The sequence below is a fragment of the Cebus imitator genome, unplaced genomic scaffold (assembly GCF_001604975.1).
Source record: "Cebus imitator isolate Cc_AM_T3 unplaced genomic scaffold, Cebus_imitator-1.0 Scaffold71, whole genome shotgun sequence".
Taxonomy (NCBI): domain Eukaryota; kingdom Metazoa; phylum Chordata; class Mammalia; order Primates; family Cebidae; genus Cebus; species Cebus imitator.
The window spans coordinates 117,098-135,570 of record NW_016107386.1 but is presented as its reverse complement, the minus strand read 5'-3'; the positions used below and the strand labels follow the sequence as shown (position 1 = coordinate 135,570).

The following is an 18,473-nucleotide window of genomic DNA, read 5'->3' as shown; positions in this document are numbered from 1 at the left end:
CTTAAAAAAAAAAAAAAAAAAGAAAAAAGAAAAGAAAGAGTCAATCTTACAAGAAATATTGACATGAGTTCACAAACACAGCTGTGCAAAAATGGCCATGCAACACTATTTATGACAGTAAAAGTTAGAAATACCGTAAGTATCCATCAAAAAGGAATGGCTAAAAAATACACTGCAGGTCCCTATTATACTGAATACCCTGAGGATGTTAAAAAGAATGAGGTAGATTTATAACTACTAATACGGAAAGGTGCCTGTGATGTGTTATTGTGGTACCAAAAAAACTGCAGAGAATTATTTCTAGTAGCAAGTCTCAATGCTCCCAGGAAACATCTGGCAATGTCCAGGGACATTTTTGGTTGTCACAGTTGGGGTGCTGCTACTGGTATCTAGTAGGTGAAGGTCAGGGATGCTGCTAAATATCCCGCAATGCCCAGGACAGCTCCCACAACAATCAATCACCTAGCACAGAGAGTGTTGAGATCAAGAAATGCTAATTTAGAAGATGATCAGACTTTTTACAAAACAAAAAGATTCTTGCATAAGCCAGAGATTTGAAACAACTAAAAAACCACAGGAGCATATTTGTATATGTATGGATTTGTACATGTACAAATAAATGTCTAGGAGGATATACAGTTGTCTCTCGGTATACTCGGTGGATTAGTTCCAGGACTCTTATGTGTACCAAAATCCACATATTCAAGTACTGAAGCTGGCTTTGTGGAACCTGCACATACAAAAGGGCAGTGCTCCTCATATGTGGGTTTCACATCTGCAAATACTGTACTTTCCATCTGTATTTGGTTGAAAGAGTGCATATCAGTGGACCCGTGCAATTCAAACTTGTGTTGTTCATGGGTCAACTGTATTATTAAAAGAGATACCTTGGGGAAGGATAAGGGCCAACTTTCAGTTCTGATTTTATTTTCTTCCTTAATAATTTTTAAGAACAATAAGGTTATTCATAAGCAATAAATATATTTCTAATTGAAGCCGTGAAGGAAAAAAGTTAAGTTGCAAGTATCTTACATAGTATAGGTTATCGAAACCATCATCTTTCTGGAAAACAAGTCCTTTTTCCTGCAACAGCTGTATAGCATTCTTAAATATACTATGAATTGCCTTGGAAGTGGTGTCCTTCTTCAAATTCACCTGTGTAGAGAGGAAAAAGAAAAAAAGAAAAGAAATAAGTCTCACTTTATGGCACCTGAGAGCAACTTCCTAGACCAGCTGGTTCATGAATTCACCCAACAGGCCTTTCATCTGCTGAGTCAAAAAGATCCTGGTATGTACCGGCCTAGCAAGATGGTATTTAAGGAGGACTGTGAAGTGTGCCCTGGCAGGTCATCTGTCATAACTGGTCCATACCTTAGTTGTGATTTTTTTTTTTTTTCTGAACTCCACACTGTGTAGTACAGAATAAAAAAGCTACTTTTACTGTTGGGCAATCTTTGACTTATTTTTTTATACAAAACCAAATACTGTATATATATTAGCCCCCTTTTCTATTAAAATTGCGGCTGTATACAATCTCTTCTTAGGGACTTCAAAGATTTTTACGTATGTTGGATTAATTTGGGGATTCCAGCATGAAGTATTAAATAGACTCCTTATTTTAAATGGAGGATGATGGAGGCTGTATAGAGATCCACCAAGGGGACTCCACAAGGCTGAAGGTAGACGCAGTCCTGGGGTAAAGCACAGTCCCCACCTGGAAGGGACCTCTGCTGCTGTCAGCTCTCCCCCTCATGTTCACTATACTTCCCTGCTCTAGTGACAGCTTTGCCTGGGGAGCGTCATCCTGCTTCTTATCCCCGAGGAAGCGAGGCTATCAGCTATGTCCCCCCATGATTGACCAGATGGGGTGCTTCTTGAGTCAGGGACTTTGTTTCATTTTGGCCACCTCGTCCCTAGCATGTGTTAGGTGACCGATAAAATATCTGTGAGATGAATGGAAACAAATTCCCATTAAAGAGTGTGTATCCCTCTTATTATTCCATTGGGGATTTTCCATTCCCTCCTAAAACAAAGAAAATGGTGAACAACAATTGCCCTTCAAAGTACAGATCCATTTTTTTTTTTTTTTTGAGACGGAGTTTTGCTCTTGTTACCCAGGCTGGAGTACAATGGCGCGATCTCGGCTCACCGCAACCTCCGCCTCCTGGGTTCAGGCAATTCTCCTGCCTCAGCCTCCTGAGTAGCTGGGATTACAGGCACGCGCCACCATGCCCAGCTAATTTTTTGTAGTTTTAGTAGAGACGGGGTTTCACCGTGTTGACTAGGATGGTCTCGATCTCTTGACCTCGTGATCCACCCGCCTCAGCCTCCCAAAGTGCTGGGATTACAGGCTTGAGCCACCGCGCCCGGCCAGATCCATTTTTAATGTGACAGAAATTTGTCAAGACATTGAAAAGATCAGAGCTTCAAAGAAATGTGCCAAAGCTTCCAAAAAAGCATTGAAGGGCAAGTCCTACCTCTATTGAAAGGTGCTTACAAAGGCTACGTGGGGGCAGCACTCACAGGTGCTGAAAAAGAGTGGCTGAGATTTGCTAATGACATTTCCTCAAGGGGAAAGGAAAGAGCCTCTACAGATCTTGTGCTCACAGGCCCACCCCAAAGAAACCTTCTCTTTCTAGAAGAGGCCTCCCAAACAGGCTTTTTGTTACTCTAGTAGATCCTGGTGATGTTTCACAAATGTGCTCTCCTGGGCCATCAATAACAGCCTAACACTCTTAATTGAATTAACAGTCTAAGTTTTTCCTTAAAAGAAGAAGCTGGAGAACCTTGTCATTAGGGCCCCAAAACTGACAAACATTCCAGGTAATGAAAGCTTCTATTCTGAAGGGAGAATAAGGCTGGGAAATATTTGACAACTCCCACAGGCAAAAAGCTCTCTGGGTATGTTTAGAATAAACACCTCACCTAGCAATCCTCAGCCACACATCTCTTTAGTCACAGAGGCTTAGGGCAAAACTGTTTTTAATTTCATACATGAGTGCTCTTAGGGGATACACCATTGACACAATAGACACTCCTTTGCAAGCCTTCATAACTTCTTAATCTTTATCATTTTTTAATTAAATTCTTTTAAATTAAAAAAATTTTTTTAATTTAAATTAGTCTGTGGGGGGGACTAGGGGAGGGACAGTGGGGGGTAGGGAGAAACTAATCTTTATAATTTTAAGGAGATCTATCTTCTTTAGTCAATTTCACATAAGGATCCTAAGGATTAGGTTTATTACATCTCTTAGCAAGATAGAAATAAATTGGAAGCTAGAGATGATTATTACATGATCATTCCTGTCTTTAAAAATGACTTTTGGTTATCCCCAAACCATATAAAGAACCTAGTTCCCCCTCCCAGATTTCAGTAAGATCAAGTAGCAGGAAGAGAGAATGCTAGGCCTGGGAGATTAAAAACACAGTTTCAGCTGTGAACAAGGAGGACTCAACAGAAATGGCTCTCTGTAAATATAAACAATACGTGAAGCTTCCTTTCCAAAAACATTTGCCTCAGCTGACCTTGGGACATATTTCCTTGGCCTAGTTATAAAACGCATAGTCTCAAGGGTAAAGCCACTAATCGTCTCTTCTAGCCAGCAGCTTTTCCTGGACTGGGATCTGTGTCTTTCTTGTCTTTTTCAAAAGAGCAATGACAGACTCATCAGATTTAGGAAACCGAAACTGCTCACAGACAAAAAAAATAGTGACTAGCTAAACGTACTGAGTCTTACCAAGCCTCTCCTCATCTCAGGTCAGTAACTGGGTGGATCCCTGAAATATATATAGTCTTCATTCCCAAACAAACTCAACATTCATCCAGCTGTCAAAGAAACAATGGTTTTGCAAGCCTGCTTATCATGTTTCTGGATTTGCTAAGAAGGGCCACTATGAAAAAAAGGAGGAAACATTCAAGCCTGCTCTCTATCTGCTTCTAAACTAAAACTCTATCACAATGATTTTTGTTGTTGTTGTTAAGCTTTCATCTGCATGACAACAGAAAGTGCCAAAGGATCTAGGGTTTCACTCTCATTGTAAAGCACCTTTAGTTATTAAACAGAACTCAGTTTAATCACACTGACCTCCCCAAAGCAATGTGAGGGACTAATTCCTAATTGATGGGGAAAAAAAAAGAGTTTCCAAAGACAAAACAAATATAATGAATGCCATATTCAATTCTTTTAAAACATACAGCACTAGGCAGACACAAGTTTCTGCTCTAAGCATCTTCAAAAAGATACCACGCCAGAAGTTCCCCACAGATCATTTTGAATGGAGGAGTCTTTTAGTCCTCAAAGAGTGCTTAAGTCTCTCTCTTTACTTAATTATAGCTATCACAGAAGAGCTGGTTTCATGTGAAAAATATCGTCTTCACTAAGCTTTAAAGTTTCTTTCCAAACATGCTGATAGAATCATCAGAAGTCCTAGGAGGTCAATTTGGCTTTGAGCCGCCTCTAAATGATTAAGTGGGAAGAATGTCAATCTTGCTGTCAGCAGACAGCTGGAGCGCTGCAACTGTTTAGAAGCAACCTTGGCAAAGAACAAAGCAGCCAGTCATGACCCTTCCCACCTTGGTGTTTGCTGAAACGATATCCCTCATCTCCCCATATGAAATCATGGGTCACTGGGCACATCAGGCTGTTGCCCAGAAGAGATAATTAGGAGCACAAATAAAACTGAGAAGCAGTGGTCATGCCCAGGAGGTCAGGATGTGACTCAGTATCTGTTCCACCAAAATCAAAAACAACTTATGTTACGTCGCAAGGGTATTCAACAGCAGCCCTGCTGGTAATGGCAAGAGATCAGAAAACATCTAAACAGTTCAGGAATGGAGAGATTGGTCAAACACATGATGGTACACGTAACAAAAGACTGTAGGGGCCAACCTGTAGTACGACTAGGGAAAAATCTATAAGACACATGTCAATGAAAAGTGAGGTCTCTCTTAGTATACTACGCCATGCTACCATCTGCGTAAAACAGAAGGGGCTACAATGACTTAGAGTTCATATAAGCACAGACTATCTCCAGAAGGATATTCCAGAGACTAGTACTGGTGCCTGTCTCTGGGGAAAGGGAGTGAGAGGGAGGATGGGAAGAAACTGACATTTACCTTTACACTTTGTGGGATGATATGAATTTTTAAAAATCATTTATTCCTTCAATCAGCAAATAATTACTGAGAACTTGCTTTATGCCAGACCAGTTCTAGGCCCTGGGTAGAGAACACAGAACAAGACAGACAAGGCCTCTGCTCTCACACAACTTAAATTCGGATGAAGGAATAGGCAGGCAAACAAAAAAAGACGAGTGATGTCACAGATATGAAAACAGGGTGTAAGAGTGAGGAGCCATGTGGCAATCAGAGCAGATAGATGGCCACGGAGGGCAAGGAGGGGCATTTAAGCTGAGATCATTCCCTGGTGGGATAAAGAAAATAAATAAATGAGTCACGTTACAACAACAACAAACCTAAAACTGTAATGAAAGGGAAAGCCGAAAACCAATGTCTCAAATAATTCTTAATTCCAAGAAATACGTCAACACCAAGCAACCAAAGTTACCTAAGTAATACTAGGGGTAAAAACATGGAGACAAATTTTTGTTTCTTGAGACAGGGTCTCACTCTGGGTGACAGTCAGGGGAGAGGGTCGCCCAGAGTCAGACCCTGTCTAATTTTTGTATTTTTAGTAGAAGCAAGGTTTCACCATTTTGGCCAGGCTGGTCTCGAACTACTGGCTTCGAGTGATCTGCCCACCTTAACCTCCCAAAGTGCTGGGATTACAGGTGTGAGCCACTGCGCCTGGCCCCTCCTTACTTAATCTTATTATACTTAATATTTGAGTAGAAAAGAAAATAATAGTCTAAGGTCCATAGTACTAGGTTGTTAGTATTCATTGAGATGGATGTTTAATCTCAGTAGAAATCAAGTGACAGAGAAGTAGATGAGAGGAGGTATTATCCATCCAAGACGATTTATTGATCAGCAAAATGATTCTTGAACTGGAACCATGGTTTCTAATGACTTGCTGTTTTTCAGAATAAGATTAACCCATTGAGTGTTAGGAGTTTAAAGAAAGACCGAGTTGTATTCAGTCTCGTTTATAAGTAAAATTTCAAGGAACACTTAAGTAATTTTTTATTCCTCTTAGAAAAAGTTATCTCAGTTAGCCAGGCATGGTGGTACATGCCTGTGGTCCCAGCCACTTGGGAGGCCAAGGCAGGAGAATCACCATTCTGGGCATCAGACAGAGACTCTGTCTCTTAGGAAAAAAAAGATTAAGTAAGGAGGGGGAAGGGACAGGTCCAGCCTTATGCCTCATTTCAAATTCTTAGTGGTCAATGACCTTTCCAGGACAGAAATAATGTGTGACACAACCATCCCCTCTGTTCCATGGGTCAACTCTGTGAATCCTCATGCCATGGTCACTTTCTCCCACACCCTGCAGCTGATCTGGGGCAGGGAACCAGAATTCTCACATGGGCATGGTGCACTCACTTGGTCGGAGCAGGCATTGTGAATCACAGGCTGATTGGCAATGGACAGCAAAGACTCCACCATTTCCAGCTCCTGCTGGTAAAAGCTCTGCACTCTGTTCTCCATAAGGAATTCTTTGGCTTTTTCACTCAGCAAACTCGTGAGACTGGGGAGGTCCAGGGTGCCTGGATTGCTGCCAAGGGAAAGTTTTAAAGAGCTCTGCAGAAAGCCATCTCCTTTGCTCCTCTTTGGTGTATAAAAAACAGAAAGTGAGCTAGAAAATGCAACACTATATTGGTGTTTGTTTTTCATATAAAGGGTAATTCATACAGTGAACATCATGTGGTTGTACTCCAGGAACTAAGATATTCATGACAGATTAGGAGAAAAAAGTCAAACTGCAGAACAGCATGTAAGGTATGGTCCTATTTTTATATTAAAAAAAAAAAAAATGTAAACCCATCAAATGTATGGGTGACTATTCATACTTGTGTAAGCACAGAAGAAACCAATTTAAAGACACATGAGCATTGGTAACCTCTGGGGAATGATGCTGAGGCAGGAGACAGGAAAATGGAGAATTTTTACTTTTTATATGAGTCTATAGTTTGTGCTTTTAATATACTTTTTTGAATATATGATATATTCATGTTAAGAACCATGAAAGGGTAAGCAGTGAAAATCTCCTTTCTATCCTCTTCCTGTCCTATCCTCCGGTCCTCACCCCCAAGGGAGCTGCTGTTGCTGTTCTTTGCTCTCCTCTCAGAGTTCTTTTATGCATATATTAGCAAATATATACACATTCTCATTTCTCCTGGGTTTTTTTTTCTCCCATGTAAAAGAGTAAAATCATCCTTGGTAAAGAATGACCAGTGTAAATTTTTTAAAAACGGGCTTTTGATTATGACATGCTATGGTATAATACTTTGATTATGAGGTGACTTGGTACAGTTTTCTTCAGGTTTCTTGCCTTGTGGTTCTTTAAGCTTCCTGGATCTGTGAGTTTCAAGCTTTTATCAAACTTGGAAAAATGTCAGCCATTATTATTTCTTCAGTGTTTTTCTCTGTTCCTGTCTCCATTCCTCCTTCAGTGACTCCAATTACACACAAAATTTCCTCACAACAACCCAAGAACATCTGTGCTATTATTCTCTTCACATTACAGATGAGGAAACTGAAGCATAGAGAGGGTTAGAGGACTTGCCCAGAGCCCCATAGCACGTAGATAGACGATTCGGGATTTGAACCCAGGCCGACCCTAGCATCTGGGCTCCGGCTGTTTGGCTTTCCTGCCATGGACACGTGCTCGGCAGTGATAAGGCACTACTTACCTTAGTGCCTCTTCTTTCTCTAGGGCTGAGCTGCGAAAACGCTGGTCATAAACTTTCCTGTAAATAGCGGGCAGCTCAAGCATCCTTGCGATTTGAATGTTCCACACTGGGTCATCCACTTTATCTAACGAGTGACCGGAAAAAAGATGCCACAGAAATTACAAATTACATTGAGATCCGTTCTTTCCGGGCCCAAAAGGCTGCTAGGACAACAGTAAATGAGGTGCTGGGTGGGCCTCCTTCCTCATGAGTGCCCAGGGAACATAGGGTAGTTGCACTACATGGTTCCCAGTCATCCTGCATGAGGGAATGCGATGCCCTAAGTGTCATGGGCTTGGCCAGGGCCAAGGAACCAGGAAAGCACATCAATGTATTGATTTGTCTCCTCCTCTGGTGGACAGCAGGGGCTGTCCCTGAGATTTCCAACTGAAAACTATCCAGCACAGTGCAAAGGGAAGATGATGGGGAACTGTCATATTTCTGATTAGCTGTTTTCATTTATTAATGGACTTAATGGTGTTCAAGAAATTTCTGGCCAGGCATAGCAGTACAGGGCTGTAATCCCAGCACTCTGGGAAGCTGAGGTGGGCGGATCTCCTAAGCTCAGGAGTTTGAGACCATCCTGGGCAACATGGCGAAACCCCATCTCTACAAAAAATACAAAAATTAGCTGGGTGTGGTGGTACATGCCTGTAGTTCCAGCTACTCAGGAAACTGAGGTAGGAGAGTCTCCTGAGCCCAGGAAGTTGAGGCTGCAGTGAGCTATGACTGTGCCACTGCACTCTAGCCTGGGCAACAGTGTGAGACCCTATCTCAAAAAATAAAAAACAGAGAAAAAATAAAGAAATTTTCATTATTTTGAAGAATATTCATATTTTGCCCCAATGGATTGACATTTTGAACTTAAAAGTGCTTTGTAAACTCTATTATGTTATCCGAATAAACTTGCCAACCATATATATAGTAAATAATTCATATTCTTTCCCAACTTATAATTAGCTCTCTTCAAAATAAAATTAAGAAATGCTGCTTTTCTAAAGAAAGCATGTTAAACAATGTAATTCACTCATTAAATATAGTTAAATCTTAACTTTTTGAAAGTTTGACTTCCAGCTGAACAACAGGTTTACTGGACGCACATCCAGAAAAACCACCAATTTGGTAGAAATATCGTGTGCTTACAGTAAGTGGTGGCACGAATCTCTCGCTCTTCTCTGTACGTGCGGATGCTGCCTCTGACTCGGATCGTGTCCCCAATCTCTATCTTTGTTCTCTGCTCAATGGTTTCTTGTAGCTTCTTAAGTTGTGAGGTTAAGCTGAGCTCTCTTGCTGCACTTGGAGCAGCTGTAGTAGTTTGGAGCCAGAAGGAAAGAGAAAAAGTTGTAACACAATCACTCTACCACATCTGCGAGATAGTTTTAGGGTAAGACCAACATAATACGCTTATCTATTCTACTTATTCTACTGTAGGAAATCCTTTTGGAGTCCTCCACTGAGAAAAAGGTATAACTGTAATTATTCAAGAGTAGGGTGAAGGGAACGGAGTCTAGACTGAAGTCCAGCAGGCAAGTTCCGACAGACCCCAGGGCTTCCCTCCTGCCTTATATTGCCAGTGCAGTCAACCAGCTCTGCATGGCCCCGAGACGAATTCTGTGCAATGAGTTCAGCGAAGCATGGTAGCAATAGCTTTAAACAACATTTCAAATGTCCTTGCGAGGAGACTTGTCCCACCTGAGTGCTCAACATCCCAATTCTCACCTCTCTCATCTCTGTTGGGGAACTAGGCTAATCTTTCTCTCAAACACAGACACAGACACTGACACAGACACACACACACACACACACACACACACACACTCTCTCTCTCTCTCTCTCTCTCTCTCTATCTCTCTCACACACACACATATTACTTAAAACTATATTCAAGCAACTAACTTCACGATGAAAAGAACCCAATGTACACTCAATTCTAAATAACTTGTACCACTATTTGACTTCCAAATTGTATTAAGTAAGAAGACAAATTGTCACGAACATCTGGGTACTACAGGTGCTGTTCTAAGGACTTTACAATGTATTAGCACATTTAGTCCTCAAAACCACTCCTGCTTATTATTAGCTCCATTTTAGAGATGAGGAAATTGAGTCACAGAGAGGTCAAGCAGCTTGCCCAAAACAAAACAGCTAGTTAGAGACAAGGCTGGAGTTTGAACCCAGGCAGTCTCTAGCTCCAGAGCCATTCCACTTACCCTTTATTCTCTGCTGCCTGCCCCAAGATACTCACATTTCCCAGTTACAGCTGGTGTGTGTAAAGGACTTTATGTTCTGTTTTTCTACCTACCATAATTTCAAATACACATATGTGTCCAAAGCAGCTACACAGCCAAGCATTTCATGTTTATTAGAGACAAGGTCTTGCTATATTGCCTGGGCTGGAATTGAACTCCTGGCCTCAAGCGATCCTCCTACCTCAATCTCTTGAGTAGCTGAGATTATAGGTACAGTTTTATCATTTTTTACTTTGGTTTTTGTCACTAGCACTGTATAGGGGCAGTACAGCTTAGCCATCAGCATTTGGCTATTGGAGTCAGGAACGCCTGACTTGAATCTCAGTTTACCTCCTACTAGTTGTGTGACCTTGGGAGGCGGCTTAACCTCATTGTGCCTCAGTTTCCTTTCTCCTTTTATGCTTCAGTTTCCTCAATTATGAAATGGAGGTAACAGTAGAGTCTACCTCATACATACAGTTGTTATGCATGATCTAATTGAACACATATTCTGCACTTAGCACAATTCCATATTTATAGGAAATTCTCAATAAATGTAAGCTATTTGTGATCATGAATAATTAAACCTTCTAGAAAAAGCATCCTGTTTTCTTTGGGGTCTTTCATTCGAGATTACTGGATAAAAAATTACAAACTGGTTTACAGTTCATTACATATTGTCAGAATGCTTGCCAGAAAAAAATGATCAAGCCCTCTGTTTTTAGACAATGTCGTCAGCAATGCATGCATGCTCACAACTCTTACACCAGCTTCAGTCATTTGGATTTTTAATACCTTAACAAATACATAATTATTCCATACATCTTATTTTGATTTTAAATTGCAAGAGAGGCTGTCTCCTTATACAAGACGATCTACTCTCCGTATTTCTTTACACACAAGTCCTTCATCAAAATCAACCTAATACAGTTTTGACAACTGTGGCTCTGTAATGTGCAGAAGCATTATTTTTCCTTGAACACTCCTACTATGGCCAGGGAGACAGCAACATAGGGAGCACAGAGAACTCTGTGCATTCAGTGAGTGAGAGGTAGGAACCTGGATGCAATCAGCATTACCGCTGCTCAGAGCTTACTGGGTTTCTTAAAAAAATCCCCAAATGCTACTTTTTCAAAAGGCTATCCCATCTGTGTTCCCATCCCCAGGTCCTCTTCTACTTAGGCTGAATTTTAAAGGTATTTATAAATTTCACTGCCATTATGCAGACATTATAGGTAATAGTAAATGCTTCACATGGCACCACTGAAATGATCAGACTGATGGTTGTTCTGAGAAAGAGAGGCCCACCTTTCACTTAAAGGGGGAGCCAAATTGCCACAAGGAGTCTCAAGCTGTGTAATTTAATGAATATAATGTGCAGACTGGAGCCTGACAGAACTTCACTTTCAGTGTCTATTCCATCATGAAAGATAAATCCCCTTTAACGTTCTAATATGCAGGGCCAGGCAATTTCTGAACTTCACTCATAAGCTAAGTCCAAATGGTACATTCGATGTGACATTTATGGGAGCTAATATTATATTCTTATACATTCATTGACTAGAACATGATTTTGACTCTGACTAAATTTTGTTTAAAAAATCAGTCTTTGCTGCCCACCTTCCAATGGAAAGCTTTTAAACTAAGGGCAATTAAATTAAAAGGAGAGAATAGGCTAGTTGGGAACAATTTAAAGATGATGAGAATCATTTTTAGGTTTTCTCCTTGTACTCTTACCCTCTTGTTATATTTGCAAAGCAATCTTAAATTAAGACTACCTACTGTGATTGTTCATCCATTTATCTACTTATCGATATTTTAAAAATCTGACTCTCAGTATTAACAGCCATCTTGTTGATCTAAAAAAATACTAAGAATTACATATTTCTGATGATGCTATTTCTTTAAAAAAGAGCTAATTTTGAAAGCTGAGACAATCTCTAAAATAGGGGTCTGCAAACTATGGCCCATGGACCAAATCCATCCACAGCCTGCTTTTTAAAATAAAGCTTTATTGGAATACAGCCATGCCCATTTGTTTATTTACTATCTACTTTCTATTATAATGGCAGCACTGAATAGTTGAGACATAGAACATAGGGTGCACAAAGCAGAAAATATGGCCCTTTACAGAAAAAGTTTGCTGACTCTCAACCTAGTATGCGTATTCGAACTATACCTTCTGACTAAAGATTGTCACAAAAATAAAAACTCTGCAAATGATTTTAATACTGTTACAGTTTCAATGTTTTTGTTCCCTCAAAAGCTCATGTGTTGGAAACAACCCCCAATGCAGCTGTGTTGGGAGATGGGGTCTAATGGGAGGTGTTTAGGTTATGAGAGCTCCACTCTCATGAATGGATTAAGGCCACTATAAAATGGGTTTGCAGAAGTGGTTCTCCTTCTCAGGCTCTTCTGCCATGTGAGAAACAGCTCTCCTCCCCTCTGAAGGATGAAGCACTCAAGGCGCCATCTTGGAAGAGGGGACTTGGACCTTACCAGACACCAAAACCTTGATCTTGGAATTTTTGGCCCCCAGAACTGTGAGAAATAAACTTCTTTCTTTATAAATTACCCAGTCTCAAGTATTCTATAATTCTGTTTTGCAACACAAAACAGATTAAGAAAAATATCTCAGACATACATAAAAATCCAGATACCTGATTTTCTCATAGGTGTATTTCTTGCCTATGAGATATCTGCCTAAAAACCTGTTGTCTCCCTTAAATCTTATCTACAAACTTTCCTCACCAAAGCAATTCTATTGATTTAGATGTTCCCAGATTAGGAATTAGGATTCCAAAGTTACATGAAACTGATGGCCAAATTCTAAATGTAAATATATTAGAAAATTAAGCAAATGAACATTCCATTGATTGGTATAGTCAAAGTACAAAGTTGAGATTCTGACACGTAATGGCAAAAAAAAAAAAAAAAAAAAGAAACTATTCCAAGCATTAGATATTCTCACTATACTTAAAGCAAGCAGACAGATACCAGAGGTTAGATATTAGAGCAGGCAGTGTTTGCTGAATAACCCCACTGTGTACGGCACCATACTGTATATGTTATAAAACAGAGGAAAAAGAAGGTTCCAGTTTTCGTAGCTTCTCTAGAACCAAAAACCATCACCAATATTGCACAATATTCTTTCACATTACAAACTTAATTTTAAAAAGTATCTAAAAATCGGGCTGGGTATGGTGGCTCAAGCCTGTAATCCTAGCACTTTGGGAGGCTGAGGCAGGAGGATCACTTGAGTCCAGAAGTTTGAAACCAGCCCTGGCAACATAGTTAGAACCTGTCTTAAATTTAAAAAAAATAATAAATTAAAAAATATATATATATATCTCAAAATTATTAAAATATATTCCAAGCAATTCCAAATGTTATTTCAGTTACAGTCAATGTGTTCACTATACAATTTTAAAGTTATTTTAATTTATATTACTTTTTTTTAAATTGCATTTTAGGTTTTGTGGTACATGTGAAGAACATGCAAGATTGTTGCATAGGTACACACATGGCAGTGTGATGTGCTGCCTTCCTCCCCATCACCTATATCTGGCATTTCTCTCCATACTCTCCCTCCCCTATTTCCCCCCTACAGACCCCAGTGTGTGATGCTCCCCTCCCTGTGTCCATGTGTTCTCATTGTTCAACACCCACCTATGAGTGAGAACATGTGGTGTTTGATCTTCTGTTCTTGTGTCAGTTTGCTGAGAATGATGGTTTCCAGGTTCATCCATGTCCCTACAAAGGACACGAACTCATCGTTTTTGATGGCTGCATAGTATTCCATGGTGTATATATGCCACATTTTCTCTGTCCAGTCTATCATCGATGGGCATTTGGGTTAGTTCCAGGTCTTTGCTATTGTAAACAGTGCTGCAATGAACATTCGTGTGCATGTGTCCTTATAGTAGAACGATTTATAATCCTTTGGATATATACCCAGTAATGGGATTGCTGGGTCAAATGGAATTTCTATGTCTAGGTCCTTGAGGAATCGCCACACTGTCTTCCACAATGGTTGAACTAATTTACACTCCCACCACCAGTGTAAAAATGTTCCTATATCTCCACATCCTCTCCAGCATCTGTTGTCTCCAGATTTTTTAAGGATCGCCATTCTAACTGGCATGAGGTGGTATCTCAATGTAGTTTTGATTTGCATTTTTCTAATGACCAGTGATGATGAGCATTTTTTCATATTTGTTGGCCTCATGTATGTCTTCTTTTGTAAAGTGTCTGTTCATGTCCTTTGCCCACTTTTGAATGGGTTTGTTTGTTTTTTTCTTGTAAATCTGTTTTAGTTCTTCGTAGATTCTGGATATCAGCCCTTTGTCAGATGGGTAGATTGCAAAAATGTTTTCCCATTCTGTTGGTTGCCGATTCACTCTAATGACTGTTTCTTTTGCTGTGCAGAAGCTGTGGAGTTTGATTAGGTCCCATTTGTCTATTTTGGCTTTTGTTGCCAATGCTTTTGGTGTTTTGGTGATGAAGTCCTTGCCTATGCCTATGTCCTGAATGGTTTTGCCTAGGTTTTCTTCTAGGGTTTTTATGGTGTTAGGTCTTAGTTTAAGTCTTTAATCCATCTGGAGTTAATTTTAGTGTAAGGTGTCAGGAAGGGGTCCAGTTTCTGATTTCTGCACATGGCTAGCCAGTTTTCCCAACACCATTTATTAAACAGGGAATCCTTTCCCCATTGCTTGTTTTTGTCAGGTTTGTCAAAGATCGGATGATTGTAGATGTGTGGTGTTGCCTCTGTTCTGTTCCATTGGTCTAATCTCTGTTTTGGTACCAGTACCATGCTGTTTTGATTACTGTAGCCTTGTAGTATAGTTTGAAGTCCGGTAGTGTGATGCCTCCCGCTTTGTTCTTTTTGCTTAGAATTGACTTGGCTTTGTGGGCTCTCTTTTGGTTCCACATGAAGTTTAAGGTGGTTTTTTCCAGTTCTGTGAAGAAGGTCATTGGTAGCTGGATGGGGATAGCATTGAATCTGTAAATTACTTTGGGCAGTATGGCCATTTTCACGATATTGATTCTTCCTAACTGTGAATGTGGAATGTTTCTCCATCTGTTTTTGTCCTCTCTTATTTCACTGAGCAGTGGTTTGTAGTTCTCCTTGAAGAGGTCCTTTACATCCTTTGTTAGTTGTATTCCCAGGTATTATATTCTCTTTGTAGCAATTGTGAATGGCAGTTCGTTCTTGATGTGACTCTCTTTAAGTCTTAATTTATATTACTTAATGGATAACTTCCAAAGAAATCCTATCTTACCTTCTCAGTCTTAGAATTCCTGGTATTATTTGTTTGAAAACAGAGATTTTAGAAAATCTAGACCATGACAGCACAGAAGTTAGTGGCAACCATGTGAGAGAAACAGTCTTCAAAATGTTCCTTGGTCAAGTATATGGCTCGGACAAGGGGATTAAGCCTGGCTAGCAATTAGGCTAAGATACCTTGACTTATGTAATAATGGGCATGGTCAAAATAAACTGCTGAAACTCCCTGTAATCTATTCACATTTCTGTAGACTTAGGAAGAAGTGAGCACCAAAGAGACGGGAGAAAGAAAAGCAACTGGCTCTCCTATGGCATCAGTTTTCAGAGCAGCCAAGGCTCTCATCAGTGAATAAATGTGAAAATTTAGCTGTATAGCTGTTTTGATGAACCACACTGAGTAAAATCTATTAGTTAGGTGAAAAGCAAAGGAATGCAGCAAATAAAATTACCTGATGCAGACTCAATATTCAACTTTTTCCAGCAGATGCAGTTTATAACTCCAGTGCTGTCATCCACTGCAAAGAAATGTAAAAGGGTAGAAGAGAGATTTGGGCAAGGCTGGTGAATTAGCATGCTGTCACTGCATTCAGCCATACTGAAAGATGACCCCTTTCAATGGCCTGGAGAAGCAAATCCCTTATCAAACTCTCCTTCCACCTTTGAAACAACCTCTCATTGTATACAAGTATAAATTGCCTGTCTGCACAAGTCAATGTAATACATAAGCCCAGTGGGATATGGTCAGCATTTCACTTACCCTACCTCAAGGTACTAATGTTTAGTACTCTCAAGGGTACCCATAATGCTTGTCTACACTTCTCTACTAAAAATGGTGGCCTTAGGAAGTTAAGTAAAAAATTAAATGACTGCTCACGTACAAAATCAGCCTTTCTCTCCCACCTTGAAACAAGAGAGCATCGTGTGGTCTGTGGTTAGAGGCACAGGCACTTAGAGCAAAGCCTTCTGTCACAGTCTCTTGGCTAGCATGCCGACTTACCAAGACAAAATGTTCCAAGTCATTTGGCCTGAGTTTCTCTTTGTGAAAGATCTTTTGCCCAGTCCTCACCACTGCAGGGGATGTAAGGAAAGCCAAGCACATCACAGAAGGGCATCGTTTTATTTTCATAATAGAAAATAATTATATCCTGGCCACAAAAACAGTACTAGCCTGGCTATTTTATTCCTGGGTTATCTAATTTTTGCAAAAAATATCAAACAATTCCCACTGTAGTTATATTTATAAACTATAGAGGAATTTGGAGATGTTTGCTAGGGGATAATAGGCATTTTCTCTTTGCCTAATTACCGACAAACTCAGAACAGAGGTTGCTAAGCATGGGATCAGTGGGTCTCAAAATTTAAAAAAAAATCATCAACTAGACTGTTGTAAAAGCACACGTAATACTGAAGAAATATACGGCAAAATTTTTGGCTGCTGGTCTAAATCCATGCTGAAGAAAAGCTAAAAAGAGTATTTCCTGTAATAAAATAAATCCTAGATGGATTTTATTTAATATAAAACAGGTAAACTTAAGATGAGCAGAAGATATGGGTGAACACCATTAACGCTGGGCTTATAGTGAGTGGGGAGACACTTCTTTAAGCAAAATCTTAAAATCAGAACTCATTAAAGAAAGTCTGATAAATCTGACCACCTAAAAACTAATATTGGATAGCAAAATTCCAAATGATAGGGTTAATGCTTTAATATATAAAAAGCTCATAGGCTGGACATGGTGGCTCATGCCTATAATCCTAGCACTTTGGGAAGCCAAGGCAGGAGGATCACTTGAGCCCAGAGGTTCAAGATCAGCCTGGGCAACATGGGGAGATCCCACCTCTACCCTTCAAAAATTTAAAAATTAGCCGGGTGTGGTGGTATGTGCCTGTAGTCCCAGCTACTTGGGAGGCTGCGGTGGGAGAATTGCTTGAGCCCAGGAGTTCAAGGCTGTAGTGAGCCATTATGTGCCACTGCACTTCAGCCTGGACAACAGAATGAAACCCTGTCTCAAAAAATAAAAAATAAAGAGCTCATATAAATTAATAAGAAAAAAGTCAAGACCACAAGAGAAAAAGTAGCAAAGAAAAGAATATGCAATTCATGGAAGACATAAAAATGGCCAATAAAAATATGTAAGTATGCTAAGTTCACCAGTTACCTTTAAAAAAGCAAATATAAATAATTTATCAGCAATGAAATTGACAAAGATTAAAAATACTGATACCCTCATATGTTGTTAGCGGGAGTATAAATTAGTAAAACATTTCTAAAATTTAAATCTTAAAGTGTAAATTTGGAAACACGCATCAGATTGTGAACTGTAAGCCAGGTGCAGTGCCACATGCCTGCTACTTGGGAGGCTAGGGTAGGATTGCTTGAGTCCAAGAGTTTGAGGCTGTAGTGTGCTACGATCCCACCTGTGAGAGTCCCTGCACTCCAGCCTGGGCAACACAGTGAGACCCTGCCTCTCAAAAAATGTTGTTTTAAAATGTATATATCCTTTGACTTAGCAATTACTTCCAGATAGAACAAAAACAAGTACACAGATATTTACATTTTACGAAAGGCTGTTCACTGCAGTAGTCTTTATAATACTGAAACCTGGAAATACCTAAATGTTTATAAATATGGAATTGGTTTAAAAAATTGCAATGACGTACTATATGAGAATAAAAAGATATACATGGCTCACTGTAAAACAGAGATATATAATCTAATTTATGTGCAACATTAAGCTGTATTCTGACAGAAGTGATTTTAAGAGATTAAATGCTAACAGCAGTTTCTCTTGGAGTGTGGGGAAGGAACCCCACATTCAATGTATACGTTGACTGTAAGCCTAATTTCAAAAACACTGAGAAAGAAATATGCATATGAGTACTAAGGAAAGAGGCATTTCATTTGATATTGGGAACATGTTAAGAATATGAGGAAGGGTATTCACCCAAACACTGACAGTTTTGCCTGATTTATAGTGTTTCACCTGATTTCTATATTCTTCATTAAAATTTTCTGTAGTTTGAAATTTTATATTATAATGGGTAAGTACTATCTTAAGAATTCAAAAAGCAATAAGGACATTTTGAGTTAAAAAAAAAAAAAAAAA

The 18,473-nt window shown here is 39.6% G+C and overlaps 1 protein-coding gene across 3 annotated transcripts in view; it reads right to left on the bottom strand.

Annotated features, from left to right (window-relative positions):
• STN1 (STN1 subunit of CST complex) overlaps positions 1-18,473 on the bottom strand; it is a 44,453-nt gene that overhangs the window by 13,963 nt on the left and 12,017 nt on the right. For all 3 annotated transcript variants that reach the window (XM_017531123.2, XM_017531122.2, XM_037739479.1), the window contains exons 4-8: positions 15,816-15,881; positions 8,995-9,156; positions 7,813-7,936; positions 6,503-6,674; positions 1,033-1,155 (exon numbers count right to left, since the gene is read on the bottom strand). In XM_017531123.2, the coding sequence (XP_017386612.1) occupies positions 1,033-1,155; positions 6,503-6,674; positions 7,813-7,936; positions 8,995-9,156; positions 15,816-15,881 (647 nt within the window). The remainder of the gene's footprint in view (positions 1-1,032; positions 1,156-6,502; positions 6,675-7,812; positions 7,937-8,994; positions 9,157-15,815; positions 15,882-18,473) is intronic.